Below are 27,453 nucleotides of genomic sequence, written 5' to 3'. Positions count from 1 at the left end.
ACACAGACACCGAGAGCTTTAACTCACAGGGCAGGTAGACAGCCTGGAAGGTTCCGGCGTAGTTGGGCCCCAGTTCGTAGATGGCGGCCACGCTGGCGGCGGGCAGCACATCCTCCAGGAAGTGTGTAGGGCCCAGTCGCCACACCAGCGTGGAGACCTGCCGCTGCGCCGGGGGCGTGCCCACGTAGCTGTACACCGCGCTCACCACCGGCGGATTGGTCGACCCCGAGCCGCCCGGCGCACTGTGCACGTAGTGGAGCTGCACAGGATGTGACAAAACAGGAAATGAGGTAGGGGCAGAAAAGCCGTAGGTGTGGCTTGGGCACAAAAAGGCTAAAATGGATGAGGACCAGCCTGACCAGTGGGAGACATGTCACAAAACACCCTCTGGGTACATACAATATGTATGTATGACTACCTACAAACGGGCAAAAAGCTTTGTCTGTTTCACTTCTTTACTTCACTGAACACACAATTTAGCTAATCAAGGCTGTGACCACAACACAAGTGTTAATCAGACGTGCTTAGAGCATGGACTGAGCAGGAGCAAGACTGAGTGCTAGATAATCCTGTGCTACACTATGCTTCCCCCAACACAAGGTGGCAGACAGAACTAGAAACAGCCAAGAGACTGAGAAGCTGATGGGATCAGACTTCCCGTTCTCGACCGCCTCTTTCGCTAAAAGAATCTCAGTAAGCAGCAGTCCTCTCCGTCTTAAAGACACGGCAAGAGCAGGAGGCCCTGTGCTGCCTCCGCTGCCACAAACACACAGGAAATGACACAGCACCGATCAGCAAACGGCAGGAAGTGGCTTCTGCGTGCCTGCGGTTTCTGACCTGAAACTGAATGCAATGTAATGTAGTGTGTGTGTGTGTGTGTGTGTGTGTGTGTGTGTGTGTGTGTGTGTGTGTGTGTGTGTGGCAGGCTGAGGTGTTGACATTTAACATCTTGTGGTAAATCTCAGCTAAACCACAAGATAACAGGCGAATAAGATGCGGCTCTCACCACCTTCTCACCACCATCTGTAGGAGCAGATGGCTGAATGACAATACTAGGGCTGTTTGACAAAACCTGTCAGGTATTCCCACAAATGTCAGTGTGCCCCCCCCCTCATCTGCCCTCACTTGGTTGGGTCCCCCTGGGTACTTCCTCCCAGGTGCTCAACCACCTGGCTGGACAGTGGGGGTATCTCTCAACCTTGCCTCCAAGCCCTACTGGGACTGTCAACACTCCTGTATCAGGCCATAACAGCATATCTGTACTTTTACAAAAGCAGGCTGTGGAATTCACCATCTGCCAGCCGACACAGACACCCATTCATTATTCATTGAGATATGATCCACTTTTTAAAAAGTATGTCAGACCTGCAAACACTGGTACAGCGTTGCTCACTGGTTAAGTGCCCATTTGACCCCTTTTCCATAAACACAGCATGACCTGGACAATGACAATCTCTGAAATAAGAACACCATTTTCTGAACGTCCTTCTCTCTCGCTCTCTCGTGTCTAAGGATCGGGCTTGGTGCTGCCATTGGGGCACGATGGAGCAGTGTGGTGGGTGGGTTGCTGAATGGGTGAGGGGTGGGGGGTGGGGGGGGGGATTAGTGTCTCACCTTAACGGTGCTGACCATCTGCCCGTCGATGTAGAGCGTGGCCATGCTGTTCTTGAGCATGCCCCTGCTCATGACCAGCACCAGGTGGTGCCACTGGCCCTCGCTGATCAGATCGCCACAGCGGAACCGTGCGCAGCACGGCAGGATCTCGTAGAAGGACGACTCCTCGCTGAAGTCATCCACTGGAGAGGGGGAAAATGAGAGATGGAGAAAGAGGGAGAGAAATGGGGGGGAAAGAGGAAAAGAGGAAGTTGAGAGAAAAAGGGAGGTATAAAGTAAAACAGAGAAGCAAAGAGAAAGGGGGGGGGCAGCCATGTGAGGGTTGACAGAAATAAAAGGAGAGAGAGAGAGAAAGAGAGAGAGAGAGAGAGAGAGAGAGAGAGAGAGAGGAGAGGAAAGGCAAAGGAGAAGGAAGTGAGGTACTGCTGACAGTTCCAGCTGTGTCCTGCCAGTTTGAGCCAGTCTGACACTGACCATACACTCTACTGGCCACCGAGCCTGCAGTCAGTTAAGAAATGCTCATGTATCAGCCTGACTATTAAGATCTGTCACTTATGAAGTCATGAACACACACACACACTGTGTTGATGTCTGATAATGTGCATGTCTGAGTGCTCTGTCTGTAGATCTGGCCACTTTAGTGATAGAGAGTGGAACTGCATTCTTTTTTTATATATATGACTCAAGTCAAGCGGTCATCTGTTTGCATACAGTCTGACTAAGTTTCTCACTTCTCTCACTTCGAGATCGTCTCGCTATGCATCTGTCTGTCTATGAGTCTGTCTGTATAACTGTCTGTATACATAAGCAGACAGCCAGACAGAGACATGTAGACAGATGCTAGAAGAGCTGTGGGCCTGTCTGGCTATCTGTCCATTTGTCTAACTGTCTCTGTCTGCATGCATAAACATCTGCCTGTCCAACCCATGTGTGTTTCTGTCTGTCTCCCTGCTCATCTGCATACAAATTTGTCTGCATTTCTGTCAGCCTGTCTCTCTAGTCGTCTGCATACATACATAAACATCTGCCTGCCTGTCTGTCTGACTGACTTTGTATGTGTCTGTCTGTATCTGCCTGTCTGTATTTCATTCTCCATGTCTGTCTGTGTGTCTGTCTGTGTGTCTGTCTGTGTGTCTGTCTGTGTGTCTGTCTGTGTGTCTGTCTGTGTGTCTGTCTGTGTGTCTGTCTGTGTGTCTGTCTGTGTGTCTGTCTGTACCGTAGTTCTGCAGCAGCTCCTCTTTGGTGGAGACCATGAGCGATCGGTCCTTGGCGGACAACACCACGGCCAGGCACACGTAGTGCTGCTCGGATGAGCTGGCCCGCCGCACCATGGTCAGCAGGCGCACCGGGTGGTTCTGCGGCGGTGTGCTGAAGCGCTCGATACAGAACCAGCACGAGTAGCTCAGGCCAGACGGAGGGGGGAACAGACGTTCACCTGCGGAGAACAGAGAGGGAGGTTACCACATCCGGTAGCATTCCTAAGGAGCAGTATTACCATCAGTTATCTTTATTGTGTGTGTGTGTGTGTGTGTGTGTGTGTGTGTGTGTGTGTGTGTGTGTGTGTGTGTGTGTGTGTGTGTATGTGTGTATGTATGTGTGTTTGTGTATGTGTATATTAGGTGAGTGTATTATTGTATAATATACAACTGATTAACTAGAATTACTCAAGGAAATTAAATTATGGTTTTAAGGATAAACCAGGATTAAATGAATCACTAAAAAAAAAAAAATAGTTCCAGTAACAATAGAGTGCAAAAGACATATTGCTGCATATCATGCCCTTTGAAACGCTAAAAAGGTACGGGCCACCTGCAGTGGGTAAAAGCAGAGACAACACCAACACACACACACACACACACACACACACAGCAGTCTGTGCTACACTGTCTCTCTACAACAAAAAAACATGGGCGGAAAACCACAGGGGTTCCTTGAGAAAAAAGTGAGTTAGAGAGAGAGAGAGAGAGAGAGAGAGAGAGAGAGAGAGAGAGAGAGAATGGAAGACAGCGTACTTGTTCTCTCTCTCTCCCTAGTGCTGCTGCAGCAGTGTCTCAGAGTCGGGGAGAGCACGATGATGTCATCCTGTAAAATGGGTCAGGGGCGGCCAGTCGGGGGCCTGACTATAAAAGGCTGAATGAGCCAGCCCCAGGCAAGCAGCCCTACTTTACAAGCCCCCACTCTCATGAATACTACAAGACCCAGTATGCACTGCAGGTATCCCTCACCCTGTCTGTACCACTTACAATTCCTCTGAGGGGAAACCGATGCTGCTGCAGCTACTAAACTACACTCACACTTATTCATACTCTCTTTCCCTCAAACACACTCTTAAAGAACATATAGAAGAGACACACATATTCACGTCAAGAGACAATCCAGCCAGGTCTACACAGACACGGGGCTTTTATTCCAGACAGAGGGACAGATCAGTTGGGTCTGAACCTCCACAACGTCTCTCACCATCATGCTCATCTGTTTTTGTGCTCACTTAAAGCCAATCTGTTTGTTTGTTTGTTTGTTTAATTTAAGGCCATTTCCGCAACTAAGGCTATTTAATGGCCAGAGCACTGTGTGTTATAGAAACTTAAATATGTTTCTTAAAATCTATGCTAATAAGATATTCTAAAACCTTCAAAAGGTGGGACCTTACTAAAAACATCTAAAGCCAATCTGTCTCAGCACTGATGAGTTCACTAATGTGAATGCGTGTGTGTGTGGGTGTGAGAGAGAGTGTGTAAGAGAGAGAGAGAGAGAGACGGATAATGAATGATTCACATGGTTTGTGATTATGTAGGCTAGGTGTGAGTGTGTGTGAGAGCATTTGTGTGTGTGCTTGTGATGAACGATTTTACTTATATCTGAGTATGTGGGTATGCGGGTGTGTGTGTGTGTTTTTGTGTGTACACATGTGTGTATGTGAGTGAGAGAGCGACAAGTGAAAGGGAGAGCGAGAAAGAGTACAGAATATTTCTCCAGAAATCAGGAGCATATGGGCTTTGTGTGTGTGTGTGTGTGTGTGTGTACGCCCACTAACCCGTTCCCATGCCACTGAGCACGGCTCCATCACTGACTCCAGATGTGTTGGCGTTGTTGGAGGGGGCGTTATGTGGGGCCAAGCTTGGCAGGAACAGACAGCTGTGGAACAAATTCACACACACACACAAACAAAAAGTTATTTTGCGCAATGTTTTGACTCAACATAACCAAAAATATTTTTAGCAGGTGCATGACACATAAGCGTCATTCTTGACATGACTGCACAAATTCCCTGAAGTGTGAAAACAACACACTCCATTCCCATCTGCCAGTGTCATAAAATAGGCATCTGAAAAACCATTAAATGTATGTGTAAATAATGTAATATGTCTAAAACTGCAGTACCAGGGGACATGTATGCTGTCTGTTGCATACATTCATTTGTTATGGGGAGCAGAGGAGGAGTTGGCAGTGAGCCTGGTACCCAGTGTCTGTCTACGCAGATGATGTGTGATGTGCAACCCAAATGTGCACCCCTTTCACCCCCGAGAGAGTAGGGAGCAGATGAGGTGTTTATCAACACACACACACACACACACACACACACACACACACACACACACAAAAATACATCAGTGCCAACTAAATCCTATCAACAAAAATATGAAACTCCCCTCCATGGAACGTGAGTGTGTGTGTGCGTGTGTCTAGACAGCACTATTGATGAATGCCCACATCCCTTCAGTTGCCCCCACTACATCAGCAGCTCTCCCACGGACACATCAACCTCTCCCACACATCTCTCTCTCTCCCCCCCTCCTCTCACTCATTAACACTCCCTTTCTTTACCCTCCTCTTTCCATTTCACATCACCATTCACTGCATCTTTCTCCCATGATCACACTCTTATTTTTCCAATCTCACCCCCTTCATCTCTCTCGGTCTGCCCCCCCTCCCCTCCCCTCCCTCCTCCCTACGCCCCCGTCACTGTGCAGTCCAGGGCAGGAATGCTGCTGATGAATATTTGATGGGGGCAGATGGGCGCCTGGCGCTGCTGGAGCGCACATCCTCTGGCTGAACGGCCCAGCAAGGCCCCGCCGCTCCAGACGCACGTCCGCACCATGTTCTATTCAGTCCAGTCAGGACAAGTGTATTTATAACGCCACACACAGAACGGAATGGAACGGGACGGAACAGACGCTGACCAAAGTGTTGCATAACAAGTAAAAACGTAAATCATGATGATAAACGGTTAAAAACTGGTGAAAGAGTAAAATTATACCTAAAATGAGGTTGATTTTGGCTATGAACAAGTATAAAAGAATTAAAAAGAATAGCTGAATGCTTAACAAATGTAGCATAGCATGTCCAAAGAAAGAGACAGTGAATCCAGGGAATACTTGGAGTGCACCTACCACCTGCTTTGGCCACTAGGAAGGGTCTGAGCGTACAAATCTAGTCCTTGGTGTGATTATGCATGTTTATTTAGTCTCTCTCTAAAGGTTCTATGTAATACACTGTAATATATGCATTTGCACAGTGTATGTGATTGATTGTGTGTGTGTGTTTGTTTATAAACTACATGTGTGAGTGTGTGTGTATACACAGCATGTGTCTGTGTGTGTGTGTGTGTGTGTCTGTTTGGCTTGTGTGGTTTTCCAAAGCTCGTCGCGTTAGACGAGGGCTTTAGACTCCAGACTGCCGGGGCTTTGCAGTGCAGTCCTGCAGTCTGTCTGCACAGATGTTCCTCTGGGCCACCCTACTACGATGGCTTCACACTATCCACCTCCTCCTGCACCACCACCATCCCCACACCCCTGCTCTCCTCACAGGGACAAGCCCACAACTAAACACGGCACACAACAGTATCAGGTAGAGACTTGAACCAGCCTGCTGTACCCAGAATGCCTCTCTGTAAGAAGATTTGTGCATTTGCACATATAAAACAGGAGTCTAAAGTCTTGATGAAAGGGGTTTATGAAAGATACTCAGAAGCACTCGGATGTCTGATGTTTAGCTTATTAGTTTTGCTCTAATCTACTTTTTTTAAAGCAGATTTGGGCTTATACATGTGATTGCAAATAGGACTTATCTTAATCTGAGCATCAACAAATCTACATATTCCCTGATTAGAGCAGGAAGTTTTAAATTCTGCACACACACACACACACACACACACACACACACACACACACACACACAAAACATTCTCACCCGAAGCCCTCCAAGGAGGTGTCAAACTCCACAAAGGCGGGCGTGACCGCAGAGCCATGCAGCCGGATGTCGTGTGGCGTCGTCATGGAGACCAGGCACTTGACGCGCGTCAGGGGCACCGTGCTGTCCTCGGACGAGCGAACCAGGCTACGGCTGATGCGGTATTGGCTGTTGTCCTCGGTCGTCACTGCAAACACGCTGTCTGGCCCGAAGCCCTCCATCGACATGGTCATGCTACCTGTTGGCCGCACCAAAGGATAGACTGATTATTATCATCATCATGATTGATTATCAATAGCACCAGCCATTACAGCTAATTGGCAGATAACACTATCTCTACTACTGGATACAGCAGTTCTGCTTCTGCAAATATTTCTCTGAATGGTCAACTTCTATTGCTACTGACAATGCCTCTGCAACTCCTCTGGTCCTGTGATTATTGTTTGCCGTCATACATAGCATTGACACCATGGCTGTGGTACAATTTATGACAGGGATAACAATATGCACAGCAGCTATCAATACATCCCTCAGGTAAAACTGTCAAGCTCAGAAGTAGCATTCACAAACATAAGCATGCATGGCCTTAGAAAGCTCTGAAGTGGCGTGACAGATTAAGTCCAGCCATCAACCTCAGTCCGAGCACAAGCAACGCAGCTTCCTCTTTTACCCCAGGCACTTCCTGTTTTACAGGGGGCTAGTGTGTCATTCCTGCTGTTAAGTGACGTATTTCCATTGTACACAACTTTCAGACAGAAATGACTAAGAAACAAGTCATCTGAAATAGATGGATAACGACTGAGGAGACTGTGTGCCTGTATGTGTGTGTGTGTGAGAGAGAAAGAGAGAGAAAGAGAGAGAAAGAGAGAGATAAAAAGAGAGAGTGAGTGTATACATTTCTGTGACTAAGGCCGTGCTACTCAATAAGTTAATCATTTCAGTGGGGAATGGAGATCCTTTTATGAAATGTTGAAAATAAAGATGTCAGAGGCCTCCTCGCGAAACAGCAAGTAAGTAATTTTGTCTGCTAATTAAAAAGTCTGAAGCCATCTCCTGCAGGGAAGTGCAGCACTCAGACTCACTACTCACCCACCGAGTGGAGGGGAGGAAAACAGAGGAGAGCGAGATGGAAATAGATACAGATAGAGAGAGAGAGGAAGAAAGATAGAGAGAGAGGGAGAAGGATAGATAGAGAGAGGGAGAAAGATAGATAGATAGAGGGAGGGAGGAAATTAGGGGGAGAAAGAGGACAGGCTTTGTTTGAGGCTAGAGGTAACTCATGGCTTTTTAAAGAGGCTGTGCTGCTGGGCTGGTAAAGATGAAAATGTCCATCCTGCCCTAATGACAAACAAAACAGACTTAGGCACAGACTCCCTCCTTCTCTCTCTCTCTCTCTCTCTCTCTCTCACACACATATATACACACACACACACACACACACACACACACACACACACACTGGCTGACTCAAACATTCGAGGAGCAGTGTGGGAATAGAGAGAGAGCGTGTTTGCCTGCGTCTTTGTGTGTGTGTGTGTATGTGTGCATCTTTGTGTGTTTGTGCATTAAGGTCTGCATCTCTGTGTGTGTGTGTGTGTGCGTATGTGTTTGTGTGTGTGCGTGTGTGTCTCTTAAGGGCTCAACATGCTTCTGCGTCAACTCCACTGCGTAGCTACGCCAGCACTCCTACGGCAGTAGGCTGCTTGAAACACCGACTATCAACACACAGGACGAGTTGACCAATCACAGTCCTTGCGGTCTGCGTCGCCTCAACGCAAAGTTACAATTTTTTGGAGGTGCACGTCGAGCTACGTCGGAGGGGTTGGAGAGGGATTTGCGGCGACACAAAGGGGTCTGCGGGGGTACGCCGTCGATTTGACGCAGAAGCATAAAATAGGCTTTACTTCTAATCTCGGTCTAGTGTGTGAGTGTGTGTGAGTGAGTGTGTGAGTGTGTGTGTGTCTCTTACTTCTCATCTCGGCCTCGTAGCTGAGTGAGCTGGTCTAGTGTGTGTGTGTGTGTGTGTGTGTGTCTCTTACTTCTCATCTCGGCCTCGTAGCTGAATGAGCTGGTCTAGTGTGTGTGTGTGTGTGTGTGTGTGTGTGTGTGTGTCTCTTACTGTACTTCTCATCTCGACCTCGTAGCTGAGTGAGCTGGTCTAGTGTGTGTGTGTGTGTGTGTGTGTCTCTTACTTCTCATCTCGACCTCGTAGCTGAGTGAGCTGGTCTAGTGTGTGTGTGTGTGAGTGTGAGAGTGTGTGTGTGTGTGTGTGTGTGTGTCTCTTACTTCTCATCTCGGCCTCGTAGCTGAGTGAGCTGGTCTAGTGTGTGAGTGTGTGTGTGTGTGTGTGTGTGTGTGTGTGTGTGTGTGTGTCTCTTACTTCTCATCTCGGCCTCGTAGCTGAGTGAGCTGGGCTTGTGCACGCGGTACTGCTTGAGCAGCTTCTTGTCCCAGGCGCCGCAGTTTAGAGGGTTGCCCAGCCGCAGAAACTCCCTGCCAAAGCCAAAACAAAAACAACAACAACAACAACAACAACGTCAAAAACTCAAGAGCAAGAACAGCACCAAGAGCATAAACAACATTGGCATGAGTCCGAGCGTCTCTCGGCCCGTCTCACACACACACACAGCTCCTGGAGCGGTGCGATGAGAGCAGGCGGATTTGCTGCAGTCAGGAATCTGCCCAGACCGGCTCCTGCACCCTGGGGTGGTATTGAAACAGACTGGGCGCTTGGCAGTGGAGGTTTGGGTTGTGGAAGGGATCAATGGGGACAGAGCCGGGGCCGTGACGCGACCGGAAAGGACGGACGAGAGAGAGAGAGAGAGAGAGAGGATGGATTGATGCTGAGACACAGAGGCATGGACAGAGAGAAGCAGAACGAAAGAGGGGGAAGGAGGGCAGAGAGCACATTGTTTATTGTTGACAAAGACACTAGAAGGCACATCCACAGCATAATAACACCTGAGAATGTACTAAGCCAGAAACAGAGGGGTACAAAGACGACATCAAGACAGATGGGGGCAACTGCACAGGCAGGATACAGAAAAGACTAGTCAAACAGAGAGAGACAGACAGAGAGAGACAGACAGAAAAGACTAGTCAAACAGAGACAGACAGAAAAGACTAGTCAAACAGAGAGAGACAGACAGAAGGAAAGAGAGGAACAAGGAGAGAGAGACCGAGAGAGAAGGACTGATGACCAGAAAGAGAGAGAAATGGACAGAGTCTGAATCTGAGTTGTGTCTTCACAGCAGTGGCCCGAGCCACGCAGAGACCTTCAGGGATCTTTTGATATGAAAAGCAGCGCGCTCCCCCACCCCTGTCCACCTCCTCCTCCAGGGGTCCAAGGGGCCGCCGGCATCCCTCATCATCTCTGACCGCCCAAGCGGAAAATGGAAAGCGCTAATGCTGTGCTGTGCCTGCTCGCCTCCACACCCCACCAGAGAGAGAGAGAGTGAGGAGAGGAGAGAGAGAGAGAGAGAGAGAGAGAGAGAGAAACGGTACAGAGAGAGAGGGAGAAAAAGAGATAGAGAAACAGTAAAGAGAGGGAAAATAGAGAGAAGAGAGAGAAATAGAGAGAGTGAAAGAAACAGTAGAGAGAGTGAGAGTGGAGAGAACAGAGAGAGAAAATAGAGAAAGAGAGAGGAGAGAACAGAGAGAGAGAATAGAGAAAGAGTATAGGTAAAGAGAGAGAGAGAGCGCGAGAGAGAGCGAGAGCAAGTGAGCAAGCACCCGTATCCACAATCTGGAATAACACGCAGAGCGTCTCTAATCTGATCGCCAGCGCCGCTCTCTATGCAAAGGAGCATGATGGAATAATGTGATTCTTAGTCGGCGACTCAATTCCCTGGGTAATACAGCACCTCTTGCCCTGCGCTGGGCAGGGTGGAAAAGGGGGGGGGGGGGGGGGGGGGGTAATGGATTCTGCGGAGGCAAATCGAATAAGACGTGGGGGTAATCGTTTGAGATGGGAGCAGTCGGATGGACCTGCGCTGACCGGCTGCGTCTGGCGGGCCGATGTGCTAATGTAAACATCTACCACGATTCTGGGAGCAACAGCCCACAACTCAAAACAACAGGTGTAATCTTTCAGACAAGAACTCTCTCACACACACACACACACACACACACACACACACACACACACACACACACACACACACACACACACACAAAATCCAGGGTCAAGAGTTTTTTTCAAACTGTTTTTTTTTGCAAGTGGAGACCTTCTGACTCCTAAGGCTTTGTGCAAGCATATGAAGCCAACACTAAGCACACACGTGTGATGTAGCTCTCTCACTAAGAATACACTTAATCCAGCTCCTGAGGACAACTAAAGGACCTGCATGGCTGGTCAAATGCTTTTCTTTTTCTTTTTTACGGCTCTGAACTGTTTCACGGAAGCTTTACATGCAAAGGCATTCAAGACCACTTCCTGATGGACGAAAGCCAAGGCAGGAAGTCTTTAACTCAACTTTAGTATATGGACACAGTCCACGGCTAGACTTATTAGCCTCTTGACCTTCACAGTGAGTATATCAAACACATTCTTTGAAATGGTGTGTCCAGTCTGTCAAAAGGATAACATTCCACAACACCTAATTTCACCCATAGTGACCACAAGAGAGTAATGACCCTGGAACAACAGCGAGAGCTGCAGTTTTAAAACTGACCCAGGACCCGGTCTCTGGATGGGTGATGATTGTCTACATGAACATTATAGTTACTAAGGAACTACTAGCCACGTGATGAAAGAAACTACTACTGCTTTAAAACTGACATGCTATACTGGTCTGAATGTGTTGAGCAGTATCTGTACCCGAGACCCATAATTACTTAGGTGCACAGCCACATTGGTCTCAAGTGAAGGGACAGATGCAGGCTGTTTTAAAACAGACACACTATACTGTTCCTGGTGTGGGGAGCTTACCTGAGCACCATATTACTTACGACCTACATTGGCCAAGTAAAGAGACATTGAGGCAGTTTTTATAGGAAAACACGCCAACTTTTGGTTGTGGAAGTGGGTTAAACCAGTTAGCGTACAGCTCCCTTTTATAGGCTAACTGATCCAACCCATTTCCAGTGAGTTATGCTAAGCTAGGCTAACGATGTCAGACTGGGTAATTGTACGCACAGAGAAGAGAAGGGTGTGTATCCTCTTATCTAACTCTAGGGCAGATGGCAAATAAGATCATTTCCCAAAAAACGTGGCGTATTCCTTTAAAAACAGTTTTTAGGGTGATTCTGTTGTGATTAGGGCTGTTCTGTTCCTGCCGCGGGGGGTGGGGTAGGTCGGTGGGGGGGTGGGGGGGTTTACTGTGGCGTACCTGAGCACCATGGGCTGCAGGGCCTGCGAGGCGAGGCGCTCGAACATCCTCTGCAGGGGCGGGTGCAGCGGGTGGTCCTCGTCGGCCAGGGCGCAGCTGCAGCGCTGCAGCAGGCGGGAGTGCAGGCCCGCCTCACACAGCACCTGCTGGTTCCGCTCCGAGTGCACCAGCAGCTGCAGCAGGTTGGCCACCGCCAGCTGCAGGTCCAGAGCATGCTGGGAAATGCAGGAAAAGGATTATATGTTAAGTATTATTATAAATACTTGAAATAGTATTAGTAAGTAGTACTCAGTACTTTTTAGTAGTAAGAGGAAATAGTATACAGTATACAAAGTTGTACTGAAGATAAACTCACACCGTTCTTTCACATGTATTTACTGACACCAAATATTTGACTTTTGAGTCACATCCTCTATTTGCTAGTTCGATTTTACAACAGAGGCAACACCTTTTGTTAACTTTAAATAAAAACGGAAAGATAACACACCAGAAAGCGTATATATAGAGTATAGAGTATGTCAGGTCAATAGAGACCTTTACTGTCATGTGTACGTATGTGTTATGTGTGTTATGTTAAGTAAAAACATCATGCACATCACACTCAATCAGTCCCTACTAAGTCCTGATCTCCAGTCAGAGGGAAGGAGGGAAGGAAGGAAGGAGGGAAGGAAGGAAGGAAGGAAGGAAGGAAGGAAGGAGGGAAAGCGTCGCTTCACTTTCTTCACTTCTTTCTACGCTCTTTCTTCACCTCTTTCTACGCTCTTTCTACGCTCTTTCTACGCTCTTTCTTCACCTCTTTCTACGCTCTTTCTACGCTCTTTCTTCACCTCTTTCTACGCTCTTTCTACGCTCTTTCTTCACCTCTTTCTACGCTCTTTCTACGCTCTTTCTTCACCTCTTTCTACGCTCTTTCTACGCTCTTTCTACGCTCTTTCTACGCTCTTTCTTCACCTCTTTCTTCACCTCTTTCTTCACCTCTTTCTACGCTCTTTCTACGCTCTTTCTACGCTCTTTCTTCACTTCTTTCTACGCTCTTTCTACGCTCTTTCTTCACTTCTTTCTTAACCTCTTTCTACGCTCTTTCTTGGCTCCGATAAAAGCACTGTGAGGGCAGGTGTCAGTCTGCTCTGATGAATCATTTCTTAAAGGCTTATTTCCTTCTCTCAAAAAAAAAAGAAGCAAACTGTCGCCACCACCATGGTGAAGAGCAGGCAGGTATAGAGAATAGGATAGGATCAGATAGAATGATATTTATCTATATACTTATAGAATAAGTCTTGAGCTTAAGCCATTTACTCAGGCAATCAAACACAACTAGTACCATCTCCATTTTCTGATAATGGCCGCATGTAAGAAATTCTTTGCAATTGAGCGGTCAGGTGGTCATTAGAGCAGTGGGCAGGTGGGAGGAGACTGTCCTGAAATGGCCTCCTTTATTTCAGTCCGTCTTTGTCCTCCTCTGCCCGCTCAATACTGCTACTTCGCCCAGTCCCTCAGAGGAACCGGCCTGCCATTGTTATATCAGAGGGAGCCGAATAAGTTAGCCCCCTGCCAAAATCGTTCCCACTTTCACTGGTCTGTGTGTGTGTGTGTGTGTGTAGGACTGGTGTGTGTGTGTGTGTGGCTACCCTGAAGCGTGTCTGCCCAGTCTCTCCCTCACGCTGAGCCCATTACAAGGCTGGCGGGGGGGGCTGCCCACACCAGAACTGAAGCATGACAGACACCGTGCCCCGGAGATGGGCTCTATTAAGAGTACAGCAGAGCCCAGGCACACACACACACACACACACACACACACACACACACACACACACACTCTGAGGTCGAGGGGTAGAGAGGTGGAGTGGGGTGGTTGGTGGGAGCTATAGAGGGGCAGACGGCATATCAAGCCTAATGCCTTTTGAAAGGGTTTTTGTCCCTTTTGACAAAGTCTGAAATGGATGGGTACTTGTTCCATCTCGGAGGCGAGTTACTTGCGTCTGAGAGATAAACTTCTGCTGCACAATGTCACCTTAAAGGGCAGACGGGTAGCACGCTGACATGGTATTGTCATTGTCACTGTCAGGACAGACTAACCAAGGGCACACACAGAGATGACTGTCCATCATTTCCCATTGATGACATTTCATCATGCTCAGACTGACTCTCAGACAAAAGTCGACACATTAGTCTGCCATTAACAAGGTGACATAGTGATGAGTTTTGCACTACACACACACACACACACACACACACACACTATACAACGAGGAGTCCATTGAAGCGGTTAGTAACTGCTGCCTGAGATACTACAAAACATTAACCTACACAGGAACAGACAGTGTGTAAGTACAGGTACACTATAGCTTACAGTTACTTCTAAGAATAACAAAGGCTACATTGTTTCTTATGCTATTTCACAGATATATGCATACTATTGACATAATACACTTATACATCTATTTGTATACTCTATAGGATTGGTACTGTGGTGCAATAAAAGGAATTCTTTCTTTCCCTCTTTCTTTCCTTCTTTCTCTCTCTCTTTCTTTCCTTTTCTCTCTCTCTTTCTTTCCTTCTTTCTCTCTCTCTCTTTCTTTCCTTCTTTCTCTCTCTCTCTTTCTTTCCTTTTCTCTCTCTTTCTTTCCTTCTTTCTCTCTCTCTCTTTCTTTCCTTTTCTCTCTCTCTTTCTTTCCTTCTTTCTTTCTAGTGCCCCTCTGCCTGCCTCTCCGGGGCAACTGGGCTTCTTTCTTACCTCGGGCTGCGTGTCGGAGCTGACGGAGGCCAGCAGGTCCAGCATGGCGAGGGCGGCGCCGGGGTGGATGACCACGGGGTCGGCCGAGTGCAGGGAGGAGGAGTTGCCCAGGTGGAGTTTCAGGTCGACCGCCACTTTAGCCGGGGCGCTGTTGGAGGAGGAGCCATGGTAGCCTTGTCTGAGGGAGGAGAACAGGTCAATCAGCAGGACTCATAAAGACCTTACAGAGGTCAAGTGCTGAAATCACAACAAAATAACATGCCATATGGTGACAAAAAACATATTTTTTAACATTACTAAACCGTTGAATTCCCATGAAATCCCAAACTATGCTTTGTCCTCTCCTAGGTCAGATTAGGCTATCAATGCAGTGTTCAGTTTATATGTCTTGCTGCGTCTTGGTGTGCCTGTAAGTTACACACGTGGGCACATTTCTGAATGCATGTTGGTCTGTCTCTGCACATTTGTCTGAATCTGTGTGTGTGTGTGCATCCGTATTCTGTTTTGTTTACATGCCAACTTTACTGAGCCTTTTCCTCAGAAGTGTGTGTGTGTGTGTGTGTGTGGAGCTGTAGGCTTGGGCAGTAGGTTGTGAGCTGCTGCTGCTGACTCAGCTGTATAGAGGCTACAGAGTGGCCAGCCAGGGGAGGAGCTTTGGTCCGCCGTGCATCACCTTCTAAAACACCCCCCCCCCCCCACACACACACACACACACCCATCCCCTCCCCACCCCCCACACTTTAGGAGCCGCTCCCCTTTCAAACTGAATTAGCTGCTGTGGAAAGACAAGGCAGCCAGGATGCAAACCACGGACCAGAGCTCCCCAGTAAGAGAGACGGAGAGAGAGAGAGAAACAGAGGGAGAGAGAGAGAGAGACAGAGAGACAGAGAGAGAGAGAGAGAGAGAGAGAGAGAGAGAGAGAGAGAGAGAGAGAGAGAGAGAGAGAGAGAGAGCGGTGAGTAGAGGCTTTTAGAGAATCAGCGTTTGGTTTAATGTGAAGCAAGTGCAAGCTTACAGGCTGGAGCTGCCAGTCAAGGACACAAATACATGAGAGGAGAGAGAGAGAGGGCAGGAGGAGAGAGGAAGAGTGGATATGGAGGAAAACAGAGAAACAGACTGAGGGAAGAATGAAAGATCCCAGGTGTTTTTAAACAGCCACAAGACTGAAGAGGACAGGGCAAGAGAGGGAGAGGAAGAGGAAGAGGAAGAGAGAGAACGACAAGCAAAGCCCCGTACACAGGGGGAGCATGTAGCATTGACAGGGACCAGGGAATGTCAGTGAATGTCGCCAACTCACAGGGATGGCAGCTGAAATGACACTTGGAAACAGAAAGTCGGAAGGTACTGAAGTAAAGTCATTTTAACAAAATAATAAATAAATATATAAATATATATATATATAATAATGCTTTCATGCCTAGACGTTTCAACTTCTAGCCTTGATCAGGGCATGCCAGACAAATACAGGCGAGTACGTTTACCAAGTCATCTTAACTTAACGATTGAGGAAACTAATGTTTGGAGTGAAGAAAGAATACTGCCTGGAGTTCCCTCAGTGTTTGACACAGGAGGAAAACAAACATGGGGGAAATGTTTCAAACTGCTGACGTGCTGAGTACACAGTGGCAGTGTTTATTATTATGAATATGCAAATATCCATAGTTTCTGTAGCAACTGCTCGTTTCTGCTTGTAACAGTTTGTACTTAGAAAAATGTCAACAATGGGTAACGTACGGGACATCTAGAGCTTGAAAAGTCCAATAACACTCAGCCACAACATGCTGACTGCCAAGTGAATCACTTAATTTGTGTACGGGGCTTAAGACATTGACCATTGACACACACACACCACACACACACACACAGAGAAAGACTGACACAGTAAGTGAGTGAGTATCTGAGGGTGAGAAAGTGAGTGAGTGAGTGAGTGTCTAGAGAAAGAGAAAGTAAATGAGTAAGTGAATGAGTGAGAGAGAGAGAGAGAAGGATGTAAAGAGGACAGGGTTAGGAGAGAGAGGGGGGGGGGGGGGCAGTAAACTGTAAACTACCTCTTCCTGGTGAGCGCTGGTGTGCCCCAGGGGGAGGGCAGGGAGGTCTCGTGTGTCAGGCAGGGGGGCACCTGCTCCGCACGACTGCACACACACACATGCAAATGTGCACACACACACACACACACACGATCAGTCACACAGACACACACACATATGCACACATTGCATTCAAACACAATCAGATTTACGCACAAACAGTCCCCACAAACACATAGTGGGGACACACACACACGCGACACACACACACACACACACACACACGACACACGACACACGACACACGACACACACGACACACACACAGGCATGGCAAAGAGGGTTACGAGTAGAAGAAGAGAGGATGGGGAAAACAATGACAGAGAAGAGGGAGAGAGGGGGCTGTTAGTGTAAGCTGGAAAAATTAAGCAATGCACGTACACTACCAGGAGCAGAGCTATAGCACATGCATGTCTGACACTCTGACACACACACACACACACACACACACACACACACACACACACACACACGCTGCCAAGCCAGACCCGTAGCTAGCTGCGGCAAGGCAGGAAGAGTGGGTGGTCAGGGCAGGTCACATGCACATTCAACATCTTGTCAGCAACCCCAACAGAGCCTCCAGTCAGACTCCTCGGAAGTCAGCCGAAAGGTCACCTGAGGGTCACTTGAAGGTCATGCACTCTGACTCTCTTCCCTCCCTCCATGCAGTGTCTGCTCCTGTCCTGTTCTGACCTGAACTCTTGAGTTTTCCCTCGGACGGTCTGCACTCCCAGCCAAAGAGCCAGGCAGGTATATTTATAGAATTCGCCAGAGACAACCAAGCCAGTAAGTAAACAAACACACAAACATTCTGATATATTGTGTGAGATCATTTTTGTAAAGGGGAATGGAGGCTGACCAGATGACTGATCCAATCTGTAAATGTGGGTGACAATCAAGGCATTGGATAAGCACGCACAAATAAAAGATATGGATTGGTACTGCAGAGCACAGGGGCTCCTGAGGGAGGTTATTTAGGTGGGAAGAAAAATGAGTTGGTGCAGTCTGATACCAAGACTGGGGTTGGAAAATAACTGTGCTTTCAGAAACATATTCATACTGTTTCTCCATAATACTACTATATCTGCATCTATGGTGTGGGTAGACACTATTAATGCCCCATCTATGGTGTGGCTAGATACTGTACTATTAATGCCCCATCTATGATGTGGGTAGATACTATTAATACCCCATTCTCTATTAATAATAATACTCTATCTGCATCTATGGTGTGGGTAGATACTATTAATGCCCCATTCTCTATTAATAGTCCATTATGAGACCTATCGTCCACAACCACTTCAAAGTGCAGCCAACCCCTGCACACACATTCACACACATACACACATACACACATACACACACACACACACACACACCCTTTCCGCTGCTTCCCAAACCCATGTGTCCACCACCTCACCTGTCGAAGGAGTCGGTGGCCATCTTGTACAGGTAGATAAAGAGCTTGCCGCAGTGCCTGAGCGTGGGGCTCACGCCGTCTGCCTGCGTCTGCGCAGGGAGCAGCTGCTGACCGCCCGCCCCGCTAGCCTGCTGCTCCTCCTCCAGCATCCGTTGGAACGGCTGGGCGTTGGAAGGCCGCGCCGTCACCGGACCCACCTTCTTGGCGTCGGAGAAGCAGCCGAGCAGGCGCACGGCGTCGGCCAGCTTCTCGTACTGGATCTCGGTGCGGAAGTAGTGCGAGTTGGCCGGCTCGTAGCGCATGGCGGCGGTCAGTGTGCAGAAGACAGCGTGCAGCAGCTCGAACACCTGGTTCTGGTTGGCGCGCTCCCAGCCGCTCTGCGGCGGCGAGCACAACGAGCGCTCCATGGCCACCAGCAGCGAGGTGACGTACACGAAGCCGCCCACCTTGCGGAAGACGGTGCGCGTGCGGTGGCTCTCCCGCAGGACGGCCAGCAGGGCCTGAAGAGAGGGAGAGAGAGAGAGAGAGAGAGAGAGAGTGTGTGAGTGTGTCCTGGGGCTCAAATAATTCACCTCCACAGGACAGAACACCGAAGGCTGTGTAGCAAGTCTGTTTTCCTGCTCCTACAAAATTTCCATTTGTTTCTAAACAGTGTAGTGTGTGATTGAATCAGGACCCCTGAGAGAACTCAGCCAAGCTCTCAAAAGCATATCTCGCACAGGCCTTTGCGAGACTTGTCATGACTCATTACTGTTTCCGGGAGTTTCTCTACCCCTACGTAAATGTCAAGGACGTCATTTTGCCTCATCATCAGTGGCGCACTGCAATGCTGCACAGAGCGCTTCCTCGCATGAAACAGGTCAGTTCGTCAGTCAGTGAGTTCTGTCTGCCCACTCTCTCCCCTAAAAGGCTTCCATTAAGGCTTCCGGCTCCAGTGCACCTCTTTGTGAGAGATGGACAGGTCTACTAACAGTTGAATACAAGAGCACAAGCTTCAAAAACAGCCATCGCCTCAAAAAAGGACATAGTGCCAGCAAGAGTGCTTGTGTGTGTGTGTGTGTGTGTGTGCGTGTGCGTGCGTTCCATATCTAATGGGCTAAAGAAAACAATGTGGAGCACGACATTTGTATTTAGGCTCTTTAAATTCTCATGAAACATCTTAACTGAAAAGACTACTACAAGGTAAGGCCAATTTATGGTCCCAGTGACAAGTGGCGCTTGACAAGTGGCTTTCTGGCAACTGTGGAGAGGTGATTGCACTGATTAGAACCTCATTGGCTCGTGGCATTGTCGCGTACGCTGTTTGGATATCAACTCAAAGTTGATTGTGTGTTAACGCGTGCTAATTGTGTGTCGCCGTGGTCACAGTATGTGTCCGTTTACTTTCGAGTTTCCAAGCTGTTATAGAAATTAACAGACGTTCTATTCGACAATTTGTCACTGGCGGTGGACTATGAAAGCCTGCAGTTCCGCAACATCTGTCGGCAGCAATTTGTTTTTGTTGCCTGGACTATAAATTGGCCTTAAGACATTATGTTTGAGGAACAGAGACTCCAGAAAACATAATGTGCTGCTGTGGCTGCTCTGCACACATGTGAGGGCTTCTGCACATAGATACAGCTATATACAGATACAAGCTGCATTGCTGCTCTGCACACATGTGAGGGCTTCTGCACATAGATACAGCTATATACAGATACAAGCTGCATTGCTGCTCGGGTTGGCAGCATAACCCTTTGAGATGCTTGGTAAGAACAGATTTCTTCATCAGATCTCCATCATCCTGGACACACACGAAGGCAAGTAAGAAATCATTTAGGATGCTTTTGATCTATTGATTTGTGAATTACATTGGAATCAAGTCAGGGAATAAAGGCAGCATGAATTCAGACATCAGTGAGAGATATACGGGTCCATGTTTGTCTGGGCACCAGTGTACCACCATGCCGCCAGCGTAGTAGAGAGCATCTGGACAATCAAATTCCCTCTCTCATAATTCTTTGAAACAATTCTGTGTGGAAAAACAAACACAGGACAACTGAATTGTTGTAAAACGTACAACTGAGACACACCCCTAACTTTGTTTACGCATTATTACACAACCAAATGACATTATGAGATTATTGTGTGCACTGACCTCAATGGAAACCTCTGTTTGGGTGAGGTCTGTCTCCCTGTGTGTGTGTGTGTGTGTGTGTGTGTGTGTGTGTGTGTGTGTGTGTGTGTGTGTGTGTGTGTGTGTGTGTGTGTGTGTGTGTGTGTCAAGTCAAGTCAAGTCAAGTCAATTTATATAGCGCATTTCATACACAGAGGTCATTCAATGTGTTTTACATAAACAAAAGCAAACAGTATAAAAGCATAGAAGGGCGATATAGTCAAAGAATAGTTCAAAAAGAATGCGCGTCTCACCCTCAATATGTCTGTTTTGAGCTGCAGCTCGGTGGCGGGCGCCGAGTGCATGAGCCCCAGCAGAGTGCCCATGTCGTCGTCTCCGCTGGGCGACAGCACCAGCTGCTGGATGATCATGAGCGCCTGCTCGCGGCATTGTCGGTACTTCACGATGTTGTGCACGCAGCGCGCCCCGCCAAACTCACGGAACAGCCCTGAGACGAGACGAGACGAAGATGAGACGAGAGGAAGACAGGAGACATGTCAACAGAGGGGTTACCATGGCCACAGTAAGAGAAGAAATATATGGAGAATTACAAGTCAGTGAATTAAACGTATGAGAATGAAGTAGACCTGAAACAAACATGTATAAATATGTGCAAGTGCAGTATACTTTTTTTTGCATCAAGTACACTTCCAAGTATCCTACAGTATACTTAAAGTCTAAATAGGCTCACTTCTCTGGACATAAGCACTAATCTTTGTGTGGCAATGAAGAATATGTGCGTTAGCCAGCTTATAGGAATGCATAAATAACCTTCTCCAGTTCAGTAGGTGCATTAACACCCATTCATGCTGCAACTGACTCTCATCCAGTTCAGCTCAGTAGGAGAGGCCAATCAGAGACAGTGTGTATGTCTGTATCACGCTGGAGGAGGGGGGACCTCTCTCTGCATTCCTGATCACATCTCTCCTTTAAGGCTAATTTTAGACGGTAGAATGAATATTTGATACTTTTGTCGAGCAGATCTATTTTTCATGGTGTGAGTCAGATGAGGAAAGATGCATTCAAGCATTTATGAAGGTTTTGGAAAAAAAAAAAAAATCTTCTGTTTGAGGTGAGCTGGCTTTCTTGCAACTGTGGAGAGGTGATTGCACTGATTAGAACCTCATGGGCTCGTGTCATTTTCCTTCCACTCTCTCCTTCCTACGTGCGGGGGCACACACGCACGCACACGCACACGCACACGCACACACACGCACACACACACGCACACACGCGCACACGCACACACACACACAGCTATATGAAACCATCAAGGGCAGCCTCCAAGTAAACAGTCCACATTAGTGTACACCTTATTTCTGAGTGTGCTCTCTTTCTCCTCCCTCACAGTAAACACACTGGCTCTGCTGTCCAGCTCATATCTTCATCTGACCCTGGCTTCCTCTCCACTGATATGGTCTTCACACCTGACCAGACATATCTTCCACTTTTATTTATTTATTTTTAATATTAGTTATTTTACTATATTTTAATTGTTATTTTACTACTTTTATTATATTTTAATTGTTGCAAATTGATGATATTTGGTTTCATACAATTTTCTACTGCTGTCTAAAACACATTAAACTGCATTGGTATGCAGTGCGCAACATAAATAAAATTGCCTTGCCTTGCCTATGGACGCTAGCTGCATCGTAAGGGATATTTAAATGTTAACAAACTGCTTTCTGGTTAAACTATGGAGTCTTTTTGCATTGGGCATTGGGTTTGAGCCTGCCCCAAATCCTACAGCTCTAAAACCCAACAGATTTATTATGTTGGTGCTTTTCCCCTAACACAAACCAGAAGTTGGTGCTTTGAATGTTAAGATGGGAGATTTGCGAGAATGACGACCCTGTTTTGTGATGACCTTTGGGATGGAAACAGACTTGTGTCCAGATGCTCTCCAACTCCACAGTTACTTAACGGGGTCACATCATGTCACGTCACATTTCATCTGTGTAAATGACTGGTCCACTAGCTTTAGGGATTTGGACACATTCAGGCACCGTTGGTGTGATAAAGTAACACTATCACCCTCCAGATTGCACCTCTGCAAGGCTGCCTGCCATCAATGTGTTTTTGTCCTCATCAGAGGCGAAGACAGAGAGCAACACAGCACTGGCCCTGGCCCAACCAGAGAAGAATAACACGGAGAGAAAGAGGCAAAAAGAAAGAGAGATAAAGAGGAAGAGAGAGAGACAGAAAGAGAGAGAGAAAAAAAGGGGGCAGAGAAAGATAACAGATTCTGAGACACTGAACGAAAGAGACAGAGAGAAACAGGGAGATATACAGTATATTGGGAGTGATGGAGACAGAGAGACAGAGAGATATATTGAGAGTGATAGAGACAGAGAGAGATATATTGTGAGTGATAGAGAGAGAGAGAGAGAGAGAGAGAGATATATTGAGAGTGATAGAGACAGAGAGAGATATATTGTGAGTGATAGAGAGAGAGAGAGAGAGAGAGAGAGAGATATATTGGGAGTGATAGAGACAGAGAGAGAGAGAGATATATTGGGAGTGATAGAGACAGAGAGATATATATTGTGAGTGAGAGAGAGAGAGAGATATATTGGGAGTGATAGAGACAGAGAGAGATATATTGGGAGTGATAGAGACAGAGAGAGAGAGAGATATATACTGGGAGTGATAGAGACAGAGAGAGATATATTGGGAGTGATAGAGACAGAGCTGGCCCAGGGCAGAGCACACTGAGGGAGAATGAAGCCATCACTCTCTTTAGGGCTGTGTGTGTGATCACACACAAACAGTGAAATGGCAAATACTTGCTATTTACGCAACTTCTGGAACAGTGAGCCATTAGTTACCAGCCATCAGGACAGCATGCCTCAAACATAATGATACACTCACTAACACACGCACACACACACACACACACACAATTTGTCTTTATTTAGCTAAACTAGATGCCAGGGGGTGACATCACAATCTCTGGATTAGGCTCAAGAGTGACAGAGCAGTGGTGAGGATTCCGTTGGGATTAGGGCTTCCACTCTGTAATCTGGCTGGGGAAAGGGCGGGCAGGGACAAGGGGAGCTCAGCACACACAAAGCACAGCTGTGAGCTAATATGTTGAGTGGGCCAATATAAACCTGAGCTCGTCTCATAGCAATGGATACTATTGTGTGTGTGTGTGTGTGTGTGTGTGTGTGTGTGTGTGTGTGTGTGTGTGTGTGTGTGTGTGTGTGTGTGTGTGTGTGCGCGCGCAACCCAACCACAGTCCTATGGCACGCAGACACACATGACCAAATACACACACACCTGCGTTAGTATTGGAGTTCTGCAGTAGGACTGTGAGTGTCTCCATCACCAGCCAAGCCAACTGCTTCTGGTCTTCAGACACGTTGTTCTTACAGTCACCTGGTATGATGGACAGAGAGAGAGAGAGAGAGAGAGAGAGAGAGAGAGAGAGAGAGAGAGAGAGAGTGCAGGGAAGTAAAAGAGCAGAAGAGAGATAGAAAGTATGCATGAGAGAGAGTGAGAGAGAGAGAAAGAGAGAGGACAGATCAATTGGGGGAGACAGAGCAAGACAGATGAAGAGAACATTTAGACACAGAGGGACACAGTTCCACCCCACTGCACAATTGCACGTGCACACACACATGCACACACACACACACACAGTGTGTCACCGCTTAAGACTGGACCCACCCGCTTAAACACACATTAAAAACACACGTTATCGGTCACTGTAATGAAACTGAAGAGCTGGTGTTCATGTTGTTTACACATCGGCGCTTGCCTGTCAGATGCAAGCTCTCTTGCGAGGATGCAAGTCTCATACATTTTTCAAAGCGGCCCATCCATTTTGCATTGGGACTATATGAGAGTGTGTGTTTGGAGTGCTGAAAAGTGAGGAGGACAGCCTGAAGGGAGACAGAGAGAGAGAGAGAGAGAGAGAGAGAGAGAGAGAGAGAGAGAGAGAGAGAGAGAGAGAGAGAGAGAGAGAGAGAGAGAGAGAGAGAGAGAGATGGCAAGAGATGTTGTGTTTCACATCAACAGAAACAGCAGGGACTCAAACCCAGGGCTATCCATAGACTGTGGAGGATCCAGCAGATGAGGATAAGAAGTGATTAAGAGAGACTGAAACTTGGAGTTAAGCCTTGATTAAAAACTACTCTGACCTTTTCCCCCATGCTAGGAGATACTGGGAGACTAGGCTACTAGGCCATGTCATTTGACTTTATCAAGTATCCAACATCCATTAAATATGTAGATTCAACATATTTAATGCACATATCCCACACTTGTATTTCAGAAATTGTGTGTGTTTCAACCGCCTGTGCGAGAGTTGTCCCAGAGGAACTTGCATGTGAGGGTTTGGTTGTGGTTAGTGAGGTCCCCCTTTCCATGTGAAGCGCTTTGAGTGTTGAGAAAAGCGCTATATAAATGTAAAGTGTTGTTGTTGTTGCATGTGAGGGTTTTGAGTGTCATGAATGTGTTTCTACATGACAAGCCTTTCTTTGAATGAATGAGGTCGATGGTGTGTGCCTGTGCGGGTACGACTGTGCCCATTTATATGTACAGTACGTGTCTTGATCTCTAACAGGCCAGTAAGTGTGTGACGTAGTGTAACTGTGCAGGTGCATAAGCAGTCGTGTGAGCATTTGTTATTGTGTGTGTTTGAGTGTTTGTTAGCGTTTATAACAGAGGTGTTTAAGTCCTACCATGTATTGGATCAACTTGTGCACTTCTAACAGGGGATTTCACTAACTAGCCTAGCTGATGTACCCGGCTGAGGAGTTGTGATGGTTAGAATCAGAAAGAACTTTCTAAAATCATTAGAAAACTCAAAAAAATTACACATAAAAAAAATTGATGTGTATGTGTGCCAATATTCATAAGGGTGATTGACAGGTCAGTAAGCGGAATTTATTATAGTGTACAAGCATTCATGCGTGTGTTTGTGAGCATTCACTGTGTAAGAGAGAGAATGTGTGTGTGTGTGTGTGTGTGTGTGTGTGTGTGTGTGTGTGTGTGTGTGTGTGTGTGTGTGTGTGTGTGTGTGTGTCTCACCCTGCTCGTTGGGCGGCGGCAGGCTGTTGTTAGGCTGGCTGTTGTGGTTCTGCTGCTGGAGGTGGTGCTGGGCGGCCGGGTCCTTCATCAGCGCCGCGTACTTGTGCAGCAGGTTGACCAGCACCTCCAGCAGGCCCACCTCGCGGAAGACGTCGCTGAAGACCGGGTGGTGGCGCGCCAGCTTGAGCAGCGAGCGAGTGGCAATCAGGGCACACGGCCCGGCACCGCTGGCCTTCAGCAGGACGCTCACGCTGAACAGCTCCTTGCACGGCACGTAGTTCAGGCCGAACACCACAAACTCCAGCAGCTCAAAGTACTTGGCGTGCGCGTCGGGCATGCGCGCCACCTTGTCGGCCAGCTGCGAGAGCGTGTGCTGGGCCTCCAGGATGAAGTAGTTGGCGCGGTCGGACCCGTAGACGTTGCCGATGGCCTCCAGGAGGACGCGAGCCAGCCGGCCCGTACGCGCCTTCAGGAAGGCGTTCTGGAGCACGCAGAAGGCTTGGATGTTACGCACCGTTTGGCCTGCAACACAGAGATAAGGGGGGAGAGAGAGAGGGATGGAGAGAGAGAGGGATAGGGAGAGATAGAGAGAGAGAGAGAGAGGGGGGGGGTAGAGAGTGGGGGAGAGGGAGAATAAGGAACGGGTAAATATTATAGAGGTAGAAGGCAGTCAGATCCAATGAAACAAATGCACATTAAAAAGCATACAAACAACAAAAAAAGAAAGAAAATAATAAAAGACAATAAAGTTAGCGATGGAGAAAGAGGAAGAAAATAAAAAGCACACATAATGAAATTAAATGGGGAGGTGGGACAAAGAAATGAACCAACTAAACACCAAAATAAACCAAAAAAAAAGGGAAATACATACACTCAAAAATGCAATGAAATCAAATGTAATAACCTTAGCAAAGCAAGACATGAAACACAGTGAATCTCTGACTCATCACATTCTGTTCTCCAGTCGATGCCTTGTATTGTTGATGAGTCAGTGCCGCCCTCACCTCCCAACACCCCCCCCCCCCCCCACCCCTCCTCCTCCTCCTCCTCCTCCTCCCACCTCCCTTTGAAGCTCCGCTCTATTCACAGCTTCAGTCAGAGCTGCTCTCCTCAGACGCCACAGCAACGCCATCACAGGAGCAGGAGGAGGAGGAGGAGGGGAGCAGGAGAAAGAGAAGGAGATGAAGAGGAGGAAGATGAAAAAGGAGGGAACGAAAACATCTCCTGCTTCCTGTGGTGTGCCATGCATTCTTCAGAACCAAAATTTAATAATCGCAGAATCAACCTGATTTTGGGAGCGCTCTTCACCATGGGATTATCATTATGTGACAGCTGGGAGAAAGCTCTGTGTGTGTGTGTGTGTGTGTTTGTGTCGTCAGTGAGGCGTGTAAACGGCTTTATTGCCATGTTTGCCTTTTTAGTAAATTGCACCCCTGCCGCCAGACTAATACCCTGTCGCCGGAGAAAACAGACGGGGGGGAACACCGACAAACACACACACACACACACACACACACACACACACACACACACACACACACACACACACACACACACACACAGCTCTAACTAGGTAATACAGCATGAGGTCCCCTCCCCTCCATTAATTCATGCAATTAATGTTGTTAGCGAGTGCATGCTCTTACAGTTGTGACTCGTATCTCAGTAGTGGTGCAAACACAGGGCCGTTCCCATTGCTGCTCACCAAAGAGCTCTGGGTAAGGATGGCGTGGGGGAGCCTGTGCTCTGAGACCAACAGCCTGGATCTGAAACCCACATGACCCACTACCCACGTGCCACTGGGCGGCTAAAAGAGATGAGGCTGAGGTTCTTTTAAATGGTAAATAGAACTGAAAGATGCACGGACAGAGAGAGAGAAAGAA

General features: G+C 47.6%; 1 protein-coding gene across 10 annotated transcripts in view; it reads right to left on the bottom strand.

Annotated features, from left to right (window-relative positions):
* Positions 1–27,453, bottom strand: part of wdfy3 (WD repeat and FYVE domain containing 3) — a 103,813-nt gene that overhangs the window by 43,077 nt on the left and 33,283 nt on the right. For 9 of the 10 annotated variants that reach the window (XM_042099944.1, XM_042099940.1, XM_042099945.1 and 6 more), the window contains 13 exons: positions 25,571–26,092; positions 23,816–23,914; positions 20,785–20,978; positions 18,376–18,875; positions 16,917–17,000; positions 14,869–15,046; positions 12,135–12,349; positions 9,185–9,297; positions 6,805–7,042; positions 4,649–4,749; positions 2,831–3,049; positions 1,615–1,796; positions 28–259 (listed from right to left, as the gene is read on the bottom strand). In XM_042099944.1, coding sequence (XP_041955878.1) covers positions 28–259; positions 1,615–1,796; positions 2,831–3,049; positions 4,649–4,749; positions 6,805–7,042; positions 9,185–9,297; positions 12,135–12,349; positions 14,869–15,046; positions 16,917–17,000; positions 18,376–18,875; positions 20,785–20,978; positions 23,816–23,914; positions 25,571–26,092 — 2,877 coding nt within the window. The remainder of the gene's footprint in view (positions 1–27; positions 260–1,614; positions 1,797–2,830; positions 3,050–4,648; positions 4,750–6,804; positions 7,043–9,184; positions 9,298–12,134; positions 12,350–14,868; positions 15,047–16,916; positions 17,001–18,375; positions 18,876–20,784; positions 20,979–23,815; positions 23,915–25,570; positions 26,093–27,453) is intronic. The other variant, XM_042099946.1, reaches the window with a different exon arrangement.

Source organism: Alosa sapidissima, chromosome 8 (assembly GCF_018492685.1).
Source record: "Alosa sapidissima isolate fAloSap1 chromosome 8, fAloSap1.pri, whole genome shotgun sequence".
NCBI classification, from domain to species: domain Eukaryota; kingdom Metazoa; phylum Chordata; class Actinopteri; order Clupeiformes; family Clupeidae; genus Alosa; species Alosa sapidissima.
The sequence above is the reverse complement of the archived record's forward strand: the minus strand, read 5'-3'. Positions and strand labels throughout refer to the sequence as shown.